At 36.9% G+C, this 17,606-nt stretch overlaps 1 protein-coding gene across 1 annotated transcript in view; it reads left to right on the top strand.

Moving 5' to 3' along the window:
* Positions 1-8,491, top strand: part of LOC142340755 (choline dehydrogenase, mitochondrial-like) — a 55,197-nt gene extending 46,706 nt beyond the window's left edge. Inside the window, exon 9 of the mRNA XM_075391459.1 lies at positions 7,858-8,491. Within this exon, the coding sequence (XP_075247574.1) occupies positions 7,858-8,193 (336 nt within the window). The 3' untranslated portion in view covers positions 8,194-8,491. The remainder of the gene's footprint in view (positions 1-7,857) is intronic.
* Positions 8,492-17,606: the final 9,115 nt, after the last annotated feature.

The following is a 17,606-nucleotide window of genomic DNA, read 5'->3' as shown; positions in this document are numbered from 1 at the left end:
GCACTAATCAACCACGAGTCACTCTCTACCAAAGAAATTATAAAGTTAAGCTAGAAGCAACTATGACTAAAGCAACCCAACAGCAATTACGTTGGTTTTGCGATTCTTTTGACTCTAGCGGCATAGATTCCAGACATAATACCATTACTACTTCAGTTAAGCTTGATGCTCACAAATGCAAACTTGCAAAGGAAAGAAAAAGATAAAGCTCTCCCCTTCTTCCAGTTCAGTAGAATTCGATTTTGACAAATCTTTGTTCTCAAACCTTAACTCAGGCGATGTTGAAACTGGAAACAATGAATTTAACTCCCGAGGTTGGATTACACACTACACTCATGAAACTTATTTGCAAAACGTTAGCCTGAATGTAAACTTAGAGATGGCACAGTTAATAACTGACGACCCACTATCTTTTATTAGAATATTCCTCCTACAGAATGTATTGAAATTCGAAGACAAAACTGTAACACTTGACAAGTGTTTTGTTTCTAATCAACAGAAAATAGTTGCATTCTTTGTAACATCAGACAATAACGCAAAGTTTGTCATATTTTGGGTACCCTATAATCCCGCCCACGTTCACGAGCTAAAATATCAGATTACTTTCGGGGATAATATTAACTTGAATTTGTTAGACGCACCTTATACTGTCTTCGTTTATTAAATGGAAGACGGAGAAATCAAAAAGTCACCAGCAATAGACGAAGTAATAAACGTAAGTTACAAAATGTTTCTTTTCATATTACTTTGCTTAACTCTGTTCCCACCTGTTGCAACTGATATTGAATCTGAAATTGCTGAACGTATTGCAAAACTAGAAATACTCATTGAATATAATGATTCTCACCCTTACTTCATAGAAAGTGTTATAGATAGAAATATTGTTTTCCTGCAGAAATACCGTACCTTAAAGTATCCGGTCTTTATTATATTTCTTGCATTACTACTCTTAACGTCTCTCGCTGACGCCAGAACAATTGAAAAGATGAGTATCTATTAAAATACAGCTCCGAACCTTCATGTTAACCACTTTGATTGCTCAAAAACGATCTCAAATCAGATGTATTCTCTCAACAAAGTAGCACCCTGCGAAATTCGCCCTGATAAAATTAGCACTAATCAAGCACGAGTCACTCTCTACCAAAGAAATTATAAAGTTAAGCTAGAAACAACTATGTGTAAAGCAATCCAACAGCAATTAGGTTGGTTTTGCGATTCTTTTGAATCTAGCGGCATATATTCCAGACATAATACTATTACTACTTCAGTTAAGCTTGATGCTCACAAATGCAAACTTGCAAAGGAAAGAAAAAGATAAAGCTCTCCCCTTCTTCCAGTTCAGTAGAATTCGATTTTGACAAATCTTTGTTCTCAAACCTTAACTCAGGCGATGTTGAAACTGGAAACAATGAATGTAACTCCCGAGGTTGGATTACACACTACACTCATGAAACATATATGCAAAATGTTTGCCTGAATGTAAACCTTAGAGATTGCACAGTTAATAACTGGCAAAATATACCTCTGCCTTGTCCTTTTTCAGTCGGAGGCTGCAATTCTACATCTACTGATCTATTCGCATATACTTGGGACGAACCCAATAATTGTCTTTTCACTATGATTGGCAATTTTGACGCTCAAATGATTAAAGCTAATGACAAATACTATATAGTAAAGGATCCTAAACTTAGCTCAGCTGAGTCAGATTTTGATTTACAAAGCTTTATGTTGCAAGTTTATAATAAACCACAGTCTTTATGTAGTCATCCACAAATAGTATACCTACCCTACGCCATATGATTCCCTATATATTAGTCTTCGTGACGGTTTCGATATGAACACTGGAGAACCCATTCACAAATTTAAATCTGATACCGGTGCTATCACGCTAAAAATTAAATATTATTCCAGTGATAACAAAACAGTTGATACCAAGCGTTTTCAAATTTATGAAAATACTGATTTTGAAGCCCATCTCGGAACAAAGATTGACTATTTGCACTTTAATAATCTTCGGCAACTTCAAACTTCTACTCTAGGGCTATTAAGAAATGACTGTGAATTAGAACGCTCAACTATTCTCAACACTTTAATGATTTCTCATGAAAATTGGCGTTTAGCTGGATATACCTTAACAAGAAACAGATCTATGTTTATCAAAACAAACGGCAATGTTGCCTGGCTGTATAATTGTCCTGAATTGCATTCACCCTTGCAGTTTCTTAGTAAGTGCTATAACCGAATACCAATTCTCTATGAAGATGAAATTCATCTCCTGGATCCAATTTCTAGACAAACCTTCACTGAAACCTAAGAACAATTGTGCTATGATAAAAATTGAAACTTATTTCAACTAGATGTTGATGATGACAATTCATGGGTTGAATTAACCCCGCAGATAACAAAAGTAAGAGGATCTGCACTCTTTAAACCACACATAGTCATTCGGCAAATTGCGAATATAATTAGCGCAAGCATTCAAGCTTCTATCTACACATATAAAGATATGATGGCTTTCTGGAATTCAATAAAATTCAACTTCAATATGAAAGGAGTTTTCAAACACTTTACTAAGTCACTATTAGGTAGCAGAGAATCATTTTCAAAGATTTCAGGCACAAATTATTATAACTCTAGAACTATTTATTTAGATTCATTCATTTCACCCGACTTCTTCAATAATCAATTTGTTGAAACCTTAGGCAAAATACAATATATAATTGAGCGATGCGAAATATTCGTTGCCGCTTTCTTATTCATCAAGCTACTCATCGACATAGTCTTATGCTTAATTCGAGCAATGCAAATTAACAAAATTACAGATGTATCTATTCACTTTGGCAAAGCACTCTTTGCTGCCACATTTGACTTAGTGTCAGATCCAATTCTGACTTCTATCTATCAAGCAACTAATTCAGAGAATAATAACACTGATGAAAGTAGAGAACGAACAATGCAAATTTCAAAATCTGATAATGCTATTGCTAAAGAACGAGCTATTCAAACTCCACCTTATACATAGAATACAGGCTTACAAGCTATAAGATTTGAGAATAAAAGTGTTTATCCAAACCTAAATGATGAGAAGAATAGAGACGAAAACAGGAACGATCACAACGTTCCTACGTCTCCAGTATAAGGTTAATTCCTCTATCACTCTAATATCATCAAACTATATGATGATCATACAATACAGACTGACTTCATATTTACTACTGATTTACTTTGAAAGAGAATACAAAAATAAATAAGAAAAAGAGAACACTTGTAAAATAACTTCAAAAAATATACTCTTAGAATCGAAAAATAGTAGAGAATACTTGATATTTCAGGAACTTTCTTCAATCCCTAACGAACGAACTGATACCAGTCCTTCAGAAGGAACCTTCAAGTGGTTGGCCCGAATACAACACACAATCAACTTCTAAACCTCAGTCTGGAGTTAAACAACTTGACCGAATATTACAACCCACAACTAACGTTACCCCATCTACAACTTTTCTCTCAACTATCAAGGTTTCAGCAGGACAAACTCAAACGACTAGTTCAAATTCATCAGCGACAGTTACATCATTCAAAAGGAGAACTAAAACCGCAGATACAATTGCAAAGAAGCAACCACGTAAACAATTCATTAGAGAGACATTCAGCCCAGCGACAACGCTAGAAGTAAATTTACCCAAGACAAACAGTACGGTACCCAACGTCTTAGCAAACACTACAACTACCCAATCATCACAACCAAGCCTTCTTAATTGTCATCAGTACACAACTACCCCCTGCAAGACCGCCTACAAAAGCAACATCAAGCTGAAATACAAGCTAAAACCCCCGGCTTTAGTGGGCACCCGAACTACGATACGAATTTAATCTATCAGTTTCAATCCAACATCAACAGATTCAATCTCATTGGTTACTTGTCACACAAGAAATCTTATCTACTAACTAATCACACTCTACAAGAACAAACAATACAAGTCCCGTTTGATAATATTACAGCAAACGTCACTCCTCAGCTTGATACCCTCACCTATCAGGTACAGCAAAACCTTCTGACAGAAAGGCAACGCTCTCAACAGCTCGAACAACGGATTACTGATCTCCAACTGGAGATTGCAAATCTGAATCATCAACTCCACATGCTCCGCTCAACACGTTGAGCACTCACGGAATGGAATACATAAATTTGTGGTTGTTGATGTTCAGTACTTCCTTCATTACTTCTTCTCTTCTTTCTCCGTTGGCGAGGAAAATTATTCGTTTAATTCAACCGTTTTAACGCTTAATTACTAGAGTCAATTTGATCATTTCTTCGGTCAAGCTCTTACTCGCAATTTATGGTGAACAAGGAGTCCGTTCTTATCTTTAGATTGCGGATTTGATTTGTTCTCCCTTCTCTAATAAAATCTATTCTTTTATCTTTACCAATTTACCTTGCTTATAACTTAGTCAACAGAGAATTTTATTATCATTCAATTGTTCCATCGAATTCCATAATTTGTTTAATGTCTTACAATCTTTCAGTAGACGTTAAGTACTTCAAAACATATTGTGATCTCGCTGAATTTATTCAATCGCAAGTTGTTAAAACTTCGAAAACGTTCTTAGTTGGAAATAAATTCTATACCCCATTGTCAGTTCATTGGACATTGGAGTTACAAGAGATTATCTTATTCTTGCAAGATAACAATTCCAATGAAATTGTAGTTTATTTTCATCAAATTCCTGAGTACGATTTATTTGAAATTCTAAAGCTTATTCATACAGCAGAAATTCTGAACATCAAAAATCTAAACTTTCGACCACTCACTTATTTCAATTAAAATCTTAGTTTTGGTGATGACCGAATTACGGATCTATAAGTTTTCACATACAATGTTACAACATTTCGTTAACAGATTTTTTTGATCGCCATCCGCCATTCATAGTTTAAGTACTATTTGAACCTTCCTGTCAATTCCCTTCAAGGATTAATTTGTCTTCATTGCTATTGACACAAAAGTTGAATTTCTACAATATTCAAAATGATTAAATATTTTGAAGGAGGCGTTGATATCGAATGGTTTAGAGATTATTGCCAGTTTTCTGAACATGTTGAACCAGAATGGATTAAATTTTCTGAACAGATTGTTTTTAACAATAAAGTTCACAAAATCTCTGATTTATATTACTCCAAATTTCACGCCGAAGTAATTCGATTTCTTGAAGACTTAGAACAAAAGGATATTGTTATTTATATCGATTTAATGACAAAAAGCAGAATTAATTACTTCATGAAGATAATTCAAAATGATCAACCAAGTTTAAACATTAATTCCTTAAATTATATCTTCATAGCTTACTTCGACTAATTTATTATTCAACAAAACTCAACTAAAGATGAATTACGAAACTGAATTCTTTATTTGGGGTGTTATTTAAGCCACACTAGCCCTTATGGTGTTGTGCGCAGTTATTTTAATCTCCTCATTCATATACCTTGCTTGTCATTACAAACCATTAAATTAACCAGTATGTTCTTCAACTTATATTATCTTAATATTCAACTTCAGATGTATTAACAGCACAACTTTTGTAGAAAAACAACAAAAGGTCTACAACAACGGCCAACCAAAAAGATTGGACATATTATTTCGTTCGGCTTAGTATCTCAGGACATCGTCAACCCTTCTTCAAGAGAGAAACTCGGAAACAAGAAGCTACGATGAACTTTAGAACTTTAACCAAGTAATCAATCTCATAAACTTTTATTGCTTAATTATTATAAAGTTCAGCTAAATAAATTATTCAATTATGTAAAATTTGATATCTTGATTTAATACCCATGGACCGGGATGGGATGTACTGCAGTGTGCTACACTCAGTAACACTATTTGATAATCTTAGTGCTATTTTGAGAATTTACGTTATAGTGCGTGAAGCACAAACTGGATTGGGACAAGGTCGATTTTAACGTGTGAACAAATTACTAAGTAGTTTTAAATAAACTACTATTTTAAGATCGCTAACTTAAACTGAGAATACCATGAAGTGATATTGTCACGCCACATAGAGAACACCAACTTAACCTTGCTAACTCTTTTGACACTGCTATCTCTATCCAATAGGATACTAGAGAACCACGTGTCCGCAAGTATAAAAGGAGCTTGCATGCTCAACCACCAGCAAAATTTGGTCCCTGATAACTTCTGATTTAAATCATACTCCCGTATTGCTCCTTTGCATAAATCTCAGCTTACTTGAGATAAATCTTAACTTAGAATATTTTGTAACAAGTTCTTAACTAAGAACTTCTAAGTCAGAAAATATTAACTTAGCACAACTTTGGAAATCAGGAAAGTTCAGCTTAACTTCTCTAAGTTGTAAATTAACATCTCTTAAATTCTATCTAAGATACAAATTTACTTAGAATATTTCAACCTGTGCTAACTAGTGCTATCTCAATCTTAATAACTTTAATTATTCTATCCCTTAATGCTCGGTTCATATTTGATGCTGTTTAACATAACTTATTAATTCATATTAGCATTTAACTTTCTTTAATACTTAACTATATACCAAGAGTAGAACTAGGGGTTGAAATCTCAAGTTATACATGTGGTCCCGCGATTAACCCCGTCGTTTAAGTATCTAATGTACGGACCAGCAGTATAGCGCATACAAACATTGCAGGCTCGAAATGGATCACGAGTTATTTCATCCTCTCTCAGCTCCTCCTATAATAGTTTTTACACGATTTTTCTATGAATCTACACCTTTATTGTTTCGGTTTCTATTACACCAGGAGAGAAGAAAAAGTCTCTCAAAACTACATGAAACTTATCGTCACACATGTCGAGGTTTCACAACAAAAAACGTGCAGATAGAATTGCTTAGAAAACAACTATTTTTCGTCGCAACGCGAATAAACTTTATTGCGTCGAATGAAAAAAAAAACGAGTTGTGGTGGATTTACCGATAAAAATTGGTCTTTCAATGAATTGCCAGCAATTCGTACAAAAACCAGCTACTTCGCCATCCTTCGATACTCTGACATTTGCTTATCAGTCGCGTGTGCCTCTAATGTGCCACCTTTCACATATTAAACTTGTGTTTGTTTTTAAACAAATCAGATTCAGGTCACTTTATAGTGAAATATATGGTTAATTTGTTATTGTTCAAGTGGGGCGAACAACTCAGAGACATTTATTAATTGCTCTCGAACGAAGTTTTAAGGAATTATTGTAAACGTGTCAGTCTTTTTATGAAAAATTTTTGCTTGACAGTTTTTGCGCTTTTTTCTTGAACATTCTCTGGATTCACACTTTAATTCGCCAGATTTGAGTGATCTGAGTTGCACTTCTTCTGAAATCAAGTTCGTTGGGCGGGGGTATGAGGGGTACCTTTGCAGGCATAAGTTATTTCGAAGCTGCCCCACCTGTAGTTTGAGAGCAATTCATCCGATGTTAGTCAATTTATGTTTTCATCGTTTATTGCATACAAAATTTACAGCAAAGAAATGATAAAATCAACACCACAGGATAAAAACTGTTAAAAACTTACTGCTATGAGCGGAAAACAAAAAAATTAACGTTTAAAACCGCAATTATTTTTAAAAAATTACCAAATATATTGTTGCAATTTACAAAAATTCTGTCCTTTGTTAAATTTAACGCTAGGAAATGCAATTTTTAAAACCATTCACAGCATTCTTTGCACTTTTTTTGGCTTTTTATACGTTTTTAAAATCAATTTCAAGCGTTCACACTTCGGATCGGACGTTTTTTTTCTCAATCCATATTTTTAAAAATTTTTTTCAACTTTAGAGAGAGTTTGTGAATTCACTGTTTCTTTTAAACTGTTCATTCCATGTTCAAGGTTGTCCGACAAATATTCGAACACAAAGCTCTCTCAGATGATGTTCGAACTATAATTCTCCCACCTCCTGATGTCCAAACGGAACAACAGCTGGAAGGCTTCGTTAGAGAATTTGTGGGGTCACACGGATATTATTCTGGAACATGCAAAATGGGGAGCTACTCCGATTCCATGGCTGTCACTGATAACCAGGGTCGAGTGTGGGGTGTTGGTAATTTGAGAGTAGTGGATAGTTCTATTATCCCAGATGCACCCAGTGGACCTTTGGTCTCTGTTTGCACTATGATGGCTGAGAAAATCTGCGATAAGATTACAGAAGCTCAGCATCAATTCTGAACTGATACTTTGGACTTCCTACTTCAAAGCTTTGTCCATTTTTTCTTCATTTCAATGTTGATTTGATTTTTACAAACTATGAAGATATTCTGCCCCCGATAACAATCTATTCGCCATTGCATAGCACGTTACTTAGTGTTACAAAACTTTCAACAACGGAATATAGAAAATAGAGTCCAAAGAGACTAGATCGAAAATAACAGTGCATCTGATGTTTTCTACGATGTAGCTTATCATTGAATGATTTTGTTCAGTGAAATTAATTTTACAATCAAATATTAATTAAACGTTCATAGAACCTAAATATTTTTTTCAATACAGATGAAGGATCATAAAAATCAGCTTTTTGACTAGCAACAAAATAGAGACAAATTTAATATAAACAGAGAAATATTTAAGTCCATACAAATATAAGGACAATTTTTTTTCAAGACAGCAGAAAAATCGCATTGTTGTTACAGTACCGGGGAATTATTTTTTTAACACAAAAATATGATTTACTCCGCCCCAATTGAAAAGTTTCCTTTTATTTACGTAAGTAATTTGATTTGAATCTGCAGCATGTCAAAGTATACACCCTACTACTAACGTAATCTTAAAAAAACAAAGAAGTTTCTTCAAAAACCTTCAAAAAGTAATATTTGTAGTAGCATCGTCGGAAAATTTTTTTAATGACCGTCTTAAAATCAAGGTGAAATGAAGTCATTCATTGAGTGATACGAATGAGGATCAGTTTATTGTCACTCTTATAGGAGCCTTATTGTTACTCTTGTTTCTAGCTGATTGACAGCCGCATCATTTTCTCAATTGGCTTTTTTGCACTCCTATTACGACTTGAAGTGGTGTTATGGAGATCGATTTTGTACCTCTCTTTTCATAGGATGAAAACTCTATTTGTTCAGGTCAATCTGCTGAAATCAAAAATCAAAGGGAATTTTAACTTATTCAGTCGAAATTAAATTTAGAGCAAAACTTGACAATTCGTTCGTTTTGAGTAATATTTGACCTTTTTGAGCATTTATCAGATTTTAGATTAAAAGTTGAGCGTTTTATCAGTAGGAAAATTTAGGTCATCAATCTGTTCATTTGGCTAAACACTAAAGAAACAAAAATCAAAATAGGAGAAACGATTAGACGCCGTCACTGGGCTACTGCTGTGCATAAAAAATTGGATGTGTTCTGTTTCGCCCTCAGTGTTTTTTATGACCCCTAGTTACAAATTATATGTTATATAGCACGTTACTATGTAAGAAAATAGCGTGCGCCTGGGGGTCATAAAAGATTTATGCTCACTAAGCTGGGGGGGGGGGGGGCGACAGAATAGATCCGAAAAAATGCAATAATGTGATTTAACTCATTAGAAAATGGTACATTGCATTTGCTATTAAAAGTATCAGCAGAGTTGATTGTAAAAAGACTAAGCTTTTTCAATTGCAGGTTTTGCTTTTTTGATTCCTCTGAAAACTCATGTAAGTCTTACCACCTACTCAGCTGGTTTTGACTCCCATTTGCCAAATAAATCAACCGAGGCCGTTTTTCTCTAAGATAACCAACCATGATTTTTAAAAGTCGTAAAAAATATCAAAATTTAAAAGATGTGTTAGCTACTATTACATACGAATGTTGAAATTTTCTGTATGAGGATTATTCTCAACAGAGCCTAAACTTATCTACAATATGTCAATTTGTCAAACAAAGAAGGAAAACGTTTGCTTTCCTTTGTTCAGAAAAAAAATAAAGTTCCCCGAAGTTTAAATGGTGAAAAACGTTGATTAGTGCTTCTTTCCAGTTTTTTTCAAGGTTTTTCAGCATGCATTTTTTGCGGAAGACGTCGGCTGTTGTTCTTCCATCACCAGAAGTTCGGTCCAAACAGCAGCTAGAGAACTTTGTGAGAGAAATCACAGGCTCTCACGGATACTATTCAGGCACGTGTAAGATGGGAAGTTACTCTGACTCAATGGCTGTCACTGATAACCAGGGACGAGTGTGGGGTTCGGGAGATGTAAGGGTGATTCAGAGATCAATCACATCAGATGCACCGAGAATGCCATTCCCGTCAATTCATGCAAGGCTGTATGATAAAATATCTGCAGTGATATCTGCTAAAATTTAAAGATAATAAAAAATGAATGCATTTTTTTTCAGAGTTAGCAGTTGCACAAAAAGTTTACAATTTAATACAAATCTACACATTTCAATTCTGTTGTCTTTAATTTAAATCTTCTACCAAACTCGTTTTTTGAAAAAAAAAACATAGTTAAACAAATTTTCAATGGCAACTTGGTTAGCAACCAAAATTTACTTATATTTAAAAATTGCAGATGAATGAAAGTACGTTGAAGGATGAATTGGCGCAATGGGCGTCAATTTTTTAAATCCTCACTAAGAAATAGACATGAGGAGGAAAGCTCACGAACCGTACACTGGGCGAGGTCATTGAGGTTCGACACGTTTGATCCAGATCCGAAATGATCCATGATTTCAGCAACATTTAGTAGCATGATTCAAAACTTAGCGAATTTTTGGTAAACAGTGAGGAACCGGACAAAATTTTGGGACGGAAAAAAGATTGAATCAACCGAGTAGACACTTCAAAAATGAGACTTTGATTGAAATTCCAGACACAGAAATTTTGGCGTGGAATAGCAACTAAATTATGCACACTATGGTACCACAAAGTTACGACATTCAAAAATTTTTTGAAAACATAATAAAAATGAAACAAAAGAAAAAAAACATTTTGATTTGAGTTATAATTAGTTCTCTAACTACAAGTCATTATGCCTTCCCAGGCCTAGGCCTCGACTTATGAAAAGACTTTAGAAGTCTATTGGGGGGGGGGGGCAAAATTGACTATAATTACACGGTCGAGCTTCCTAGTTAAAGTCGAGCTGATATCTAATCATGGGTTGAGCTAAAGTCTTTTCATAACGACGAAAATCCAGCTAAAGTCTTTTCATGGCTCCATCATTATTTATTTCATAACCAACAAAGTCGAGTTAAGGTCTTTTCATGGGTCCACAATTAGTCTTTTCATAAGTTTGCTTTTTTCAAAATTCCAAGCTTTTTTACATTTTTCTTGCTTCTGTGCATACAGAAGCAGAACCGGAGCAAGTGTAAATAGCACCAGAGCAGTCCAACTTAGGAATCAGTTGGAAAACTGCCCAAAAGTCTGAAGAATTTTGTCAAATCTTAAGATAAAGAGTTATTGCAGCTTGAGTATACTATCACATTACTTAATTCAATGAAACCAGCTAGCTTAAGTGCATTGGTCCTAGTCCCATTAGCCATGACAAAATGTTGGCGTTATCCAGTTTGTTTTCCCTTCCCAAATTATGATCTATCTTTTTTATAAAAATAATGCAGGTTTTTGAGGGATTTGTGGTTCTTGTCAATCGTAAAAGGTGAAGGAGCATACTTGCTAACTATGCTAACTAAATATGCTCCACGTAAAATCCTAATGGCAAAAAAGCAGACTTATGAAAAGACTCATGATGGAACCATGAAAATACTTTACCTCGACTTTGTTTGCAAACATTGTGTCGAGCTTAAGTCCAGCCCAAATTTTGGGTCGAGCCAAATTCTTTTGTAAAATTTTGGGTCCAGCTAGAGTTCTCTGCGGAAAATCTGAGTCGAGCCAAAGTCCAGAATGTCTTAAAATCCAGATAAAAACTTTTCATAGCTCAAATGAGTAGAGTATGGTCTTTTCATAGTATTTTATGTTCAAGCATTGTCTTTTCATAAGTCTGTACCTAGACCTGGGTTTAGCTCTCATAGCAAATATTATACGGTTTGCAGGGTTTTGTACAAGAATGTGACACATCTTGATCAATTTTGGTCCCAATTTTTGATGCTTTTCTTCTGAATTTTACATAAAAATTGTTACCGAAATCGCTGCTGCAAAAACTTTCATAAATTTTTAGTTGCATTCAGATTTGAACTATAAATTATCCATTCAGGTATCTTCTACTATTTATCATGGGTAAACATTATGTTGCGGCTGAGCTTAATAACTCAATTACCGAATTGAATAGCGCTTCAAGGCCATTTCAAGCATTAAAGCAAGAATAGCTTGAAGAGCGAAATTTAATGCTACATTCTATCGAAGCCATACGGAATTGTTCACTGTGTTCAACATTTATATTTAGCAACTATTATAAGTACACAATCGTCCCAGATGAAGTTAAACAGAAACTCAAACTCGAACTACACTTTTATTGCCACGTATTCAAGATTTCACAATCAACAAATTTAGCTCAAATGGGGCAAGAGATACCCAACTTGGTAAGCCAGATTCGATGAATTTTGCAATTTTCATACCAATTCAGAGAATGCGGGGCACCGTATACGGTATCCCGAACCCCAAACTCAGTGTATTCAGATAATCTTACGACATAGTAATCTACAACCAATCAGAGATGCTAATTTGACAAGTACAGCAGTATAAATAGAGCTTGAAAAACTACCAAAAGGTCAGCTGAAACTCGTTAATTTTGTCTTATTAATCTGACATACAGTGCGTATTGAAGCACATTTTCTTGAGCGGTAAATTTTTTGTTGTCGTGTCTGGTTTCTGTAGATCATATTAGTGATTGTACAGTTGTAACTAAACTTTGACTAGTGAAAAGAGAATTAAATTTGATATTGCAAAAACTTTGTTTCTGAGGAACGACTTTACTAAGTAAGAGAAATTTTGTGCAAAACATAAGAACTGTTTCTCATATTGGCTTGAACGAAGCCTAGAATAAATCACAAATTGCGTTATTGAGCAATGGAAAGTACTGAAAAGCACAAAATGCGAAAACTGTTACATTTGTTAACTTTGATGATCTTTCAGAGGTCTCCGAAAATATTGAGACATTGATTATAGAAACGAATTGTCCCAGTCAGTTCCTAAGACAGTTATCTGGAGCTGTACCTCTGGGATTTTGTGATTTCGAATTATAACCTGAGTTATTAACCGAAACTCGAGCAAAATTTGATTGTTACAACTTGATTTATTTTGTTATTCTGAGAGAAACAAGTTTGTTATACAGCAAGGCTGAGCAATTAGTTATCAGGAGTAATTGAGCAACAAGTAATGCAACGGCATTCTACAGTATAGCCTATAATACAGTTCACAAAAGTTAACTGCAAGAACACAATATCCGGACAGACTTGAAACCGCTGAAACGAACTGGGCGGTGTAAAGTTTCCCTTGAATTTGATAGGAGAACAGCCATTACATTTGGTCCACCAACCCGGACAGTGGAAGGCAAACTGCTGTCCAATCTGATGAGGAGAGTGCTAAAAGCACCCCCAAAGAAAATCAAACGAATCAACAGCGCAACGCCAGTGAGGCAGAGCGAAAGGTGCGAGTTCAATTCAGAAAACACGTTGAAGAATTGCTCTCGCTTAAAAAGAATCAGCAAAACCATAGCAAACAGCAACCAAGCAGTTAAAGCACAACCAGCAGAGAGGAGTTTCAATCAACAGTTCACAGATACGACAAGAAGTTCCAAGATTTAGTGGAAGAAGTTAACACTAAAACGGGGATTGGCTGAAAAATAAACGAAGATTCAGATCGACCCAACAAACTAAACGTCCTCTACCAACAGACTGCTGAACTCCTAGAGGAAGAAGTACCCAAGCAACTGCAGCGTCAAAACAAGCTTGTGCCCTATCAAGCTAATTTCGTTGAAGAACATCTGAAAGAAGCAAGGAAGTGCAAAGCAAGTTTGGACCATCATTGGCTTGCATATATAAGCAAAGGCACGCAACCAGCAATGAATGCAGAGCAAAGCAACGCAACTCAAGCAGTGAACGACAACAAGAGCAACAACAACTACCCAACGGACAACCCGGTTGCTCAAACAGTGCAAAATGGAGCAACAGCGAGCGACCAAGAGACAGAGATTGTTTCAGAAACATCTTCAGCAAAGCAAAAGCGCGAGGAAAGGATGAAGAAATTCGATATCGAATTCAAAACCAAGATACGACTAGAACAGGCACGGTTCGAGCGGAGGAGGCTAAAGCTGGAAATGCAAATGAAGGAACTTGAAACCAAGCAACAAATACTGCAGGAAGCGCGTGAGCTGGAGTGCAAAGTGAAGAGAACAGCATTAGAGAACGATGATGCTCGTTCACAATCAGCTGGTGCTCGAGACAAATCACCTTTCAACTGGACCCCAAAGAAGAGAAATGTCTCAGACTGGGCCAGCAGGATCGCCAACCTTCTAACACCACAACCATCAACAGCTCGCTTCGAAGTCACCCCTAAAGTGAACAGGTATAGTCACTTCTCACGATATCGCAGTTCACGAGACCGATCCTCAAGTGTTGAAGACCGAGGCGTTTCCCCCAGCGCTGGTCTACGATACAACACTGGTGACGCAAGTAGCAGTAACCTACCAAAGCTGAAGTTGAGCAACTTCGACGGAAACCCTCTCCGAGGGCCGGAGTGGTCTAGTATGTTCATTGCTACCGTGGATCAACGACCAATACCAGACTCAGAGAAAATGAGCCATCTGAAGACTCTACTGGCAGGCAAGGCAAGACCAACAATCTCTGGAATGAGCTATTCTGGACAGTTCTATGGTGCTGCGTGGAGCATTCTGGAGAGGAAATTTTGAAGGCTTCATGTGATCATTGATGCACAGCTGGAGAGTCTTCGCAAAGCAAGTCAGTTGAAAACTCACAATTCAACAGGTCTGATCAGTTTCTCAGTTATTGTTTTGAACTTTGTGAATGTGCTCAAAGAGTACAAGCAGATCGGAGATCTGCAATCAAGCTCGACACTGTATATGGCAGTAGATAAACTACCCCAAGTTCTCAAAAAGAAAAGGTGGTTCTATGTTGACGATAAGGATGCAGATTGGCCTGATCTGATTTCGTTTGAAGAGTGGCTATCTAGGATAGCATTCGTGCACAAAGGGTTTTCAGCTTTCAAGGGAGATCGAAGAGAAGACCGAAGAAGCGCAAATAGAGACAAACGGTTCTCGAATACATCGAACTTCAGTGCAAGTTCGAACGTGAAAGAAACGAAGCAAACCCAAAGTGATCAATGTCCATTAGCTGATGGCATTCATAAAATTTGGAACTGTCCACTATTCAGGAATATGAGTGTGAATGATCGGTACGCAGCAGTGAGGAAGCAACGCTTATGTTACGGATGTTTAGGCAAAGGACATGCAATCAAAGATTGTAAAGTCAATGCGTGCGGCATCAATCGATGCATCAAGAAGCACAACCGATTGCTACAATCAGAAAACCAAATAGACGGGGGCAATCACGCAGCCAACGTAAGCGCAGCAACAAGCAACCAGAGTATCGACGTTAATAGCTTTCTTCAGATAGTTCCTGTCCAAATACAGAGCGGTGGCAACAGGCCGAAAACATATATTTTTTTCGATAGTGCAAAAGAAGTTTCATTCATCGATCAAAGTGTGCAAAAGAAGTTACGAGCCCAAGGCACCGATGTGACGCTCAATATAGCTGGCATACATGGAACAAAGGACCTGAAGACAGCAAAGGTTCCTCTCAAAATAAAGGGACTACATTCAAAGGTGCATTCAATCGAAGCGTTTGCACACCCGTCAATATCCTTGGGAAACCCAAACTACAACTACAACAAGCTGAAGCAAAGCTTCAATCACTTGAGCGTTCTACCCATCAAAAGCTTCAACTTGATGGAACTGGTAACATCCTGGGTCAAGATGCTTATGAGCTACAACGCCCCTTGGACTACCACATAGGAACACGAAGTGAACCTTCCGCCGTTCTAACAGAGCTAGTGTGGGTAGTCAGTGGAACCATGACCGGCAAAAGAATGTTGGTCATTTCGCCTTCACTGAAAATGTGAAAGTGGCTGAGAATATCCAAACCTGCTGGGACATAGAAAACTTTGGTTCCAAAATTAACGTCGTCAGTCAGACAAAGAAGGAACTGCAGGCCCAGAAGATGCTAGAGAGCACGACGCAGTTCACAGGCGAGCGGTACGAAGTGGGGGAATGCTGTGGAGTGAATCAGAGCCAAACCTACCGAACAACTACAGCTCAGCCTTGGTCAGCTTTACTCACTGGAACGAAGATTCCAAAGGGACCCAAACCTGAATAGTTTGTATCAACAGAAAATAGATACAGTTGTAGAAAAAGGATTCGTAAAGATATTGGACGAGTCCGAAGGGAAAGGTACCTTCGGGAAGAAATGATAGTTGCCACACAATCCAGTGCCAAACCCCAACAAGCCTGGCAAAGTAAGACGCGTTTGCAATGCTGCCTCAAAGTATAAAGAAGTATGCCTAAATGATAAAACTACTTGCAGGAACTGACTCGCTACATCGGTTGATTGGAACATTATTTAGATTCCGTGAAGAACCAATAGCCCTGACAGCTAACACCGAATCCGAATCGATGTTTCTACAAGTGCAAGTTCCCGAACAGGATAGAAGTTGTTTGAGGTTCTTATGGCGTCCAAGAGCAAATGAATCTGTTCAGATATACGAATATCATTGTCACGTGTTTGGAACAAATAGTTCTCCAACTTTTGCAGACTATGCTCTCAAGCGAGTGGGACTGGACAACGAAAAAGGGTATCCGATTGTAGCAAAGGCAATACAAAACAACTTCTACAAAACAACATTCATCAAATCAGTGGAAACACCTGAAGAAGCAATTGAAGTCTTCAATCAACTACAAGCTCTTCTCTTACAACATGGATTTGAATTGAAGAAATGGATAAGCAACAATTATGCAGTTACCGAAGCAATCCCAGAAAACCTGAAATCAATCAGCAACACGAAGCAAGTCGATGTGGAACCCAATACAGAGGGATCCTCAGTGCTAGGTCTACAAAGGACCGTTATTGATGACAGTCTTCAAGTAGGCAGAGGTACAAAAAAGGAAGTTAAAGCACCTATAACCCAGATGAAGATTTTGTCATTGGTATCTTCAGTATTCGACTCGATCGGATTGTTTGCTCCGTACAGTGTTAACATGAGACGACTTCTGTAAAGCATCTGGACTAAGAATGGCCAAGATTGGGACAACGAATTGGAGCCTGTTGACGAAGCAGAATTCCCGAGATGGGAAGAACAACTTCCAATAGTGGCTGAAACAAGCATCAATAGAAAGTACTTCAACAGAGAGAGCGATGAAGCCAAACTTCATGTGTTTGCTGACGCATCTGAAGACACGATGTGTGCAGTGGCCTATCTACGTTCACAACCAAACGAATACACAGCTGACTTAGCATTTGGATTGGAAAATGCAGAGTGGCACCGATGAAGCATCTTTCAATATGCCAACTGGAACTACAAGCGGCAGTCATGGCAGTGAGGTTGAAAGAACAGATAGTCAAGAAACATGAAATGAAGATAAATAGTTGCAGGTTTTGGTCAGACTCAACTACAGTATTGCAGTGGATATAAAGTTCCC

The sequence above is a fragment of the Convolutriloba macropyga genome, chromosome 6 (assembly GCF_964194025.1).
Source record: "Convolutriloba macropyga chromosome 6, txConMacr16.3, whole genome shotgun sequence".
Classification (NCBI taxonomy): Eukaryota; Metazoa; Xenacoelomorpha; order Acoela; family Convolutidae; genus Convolutriloba; species Convolutriloba macropyga.
The sequence above is the reverse complement of the archived record's forward strand: the minus strand, read 5'-3'. Positions and strand labels throughout refer to the sequence as shown.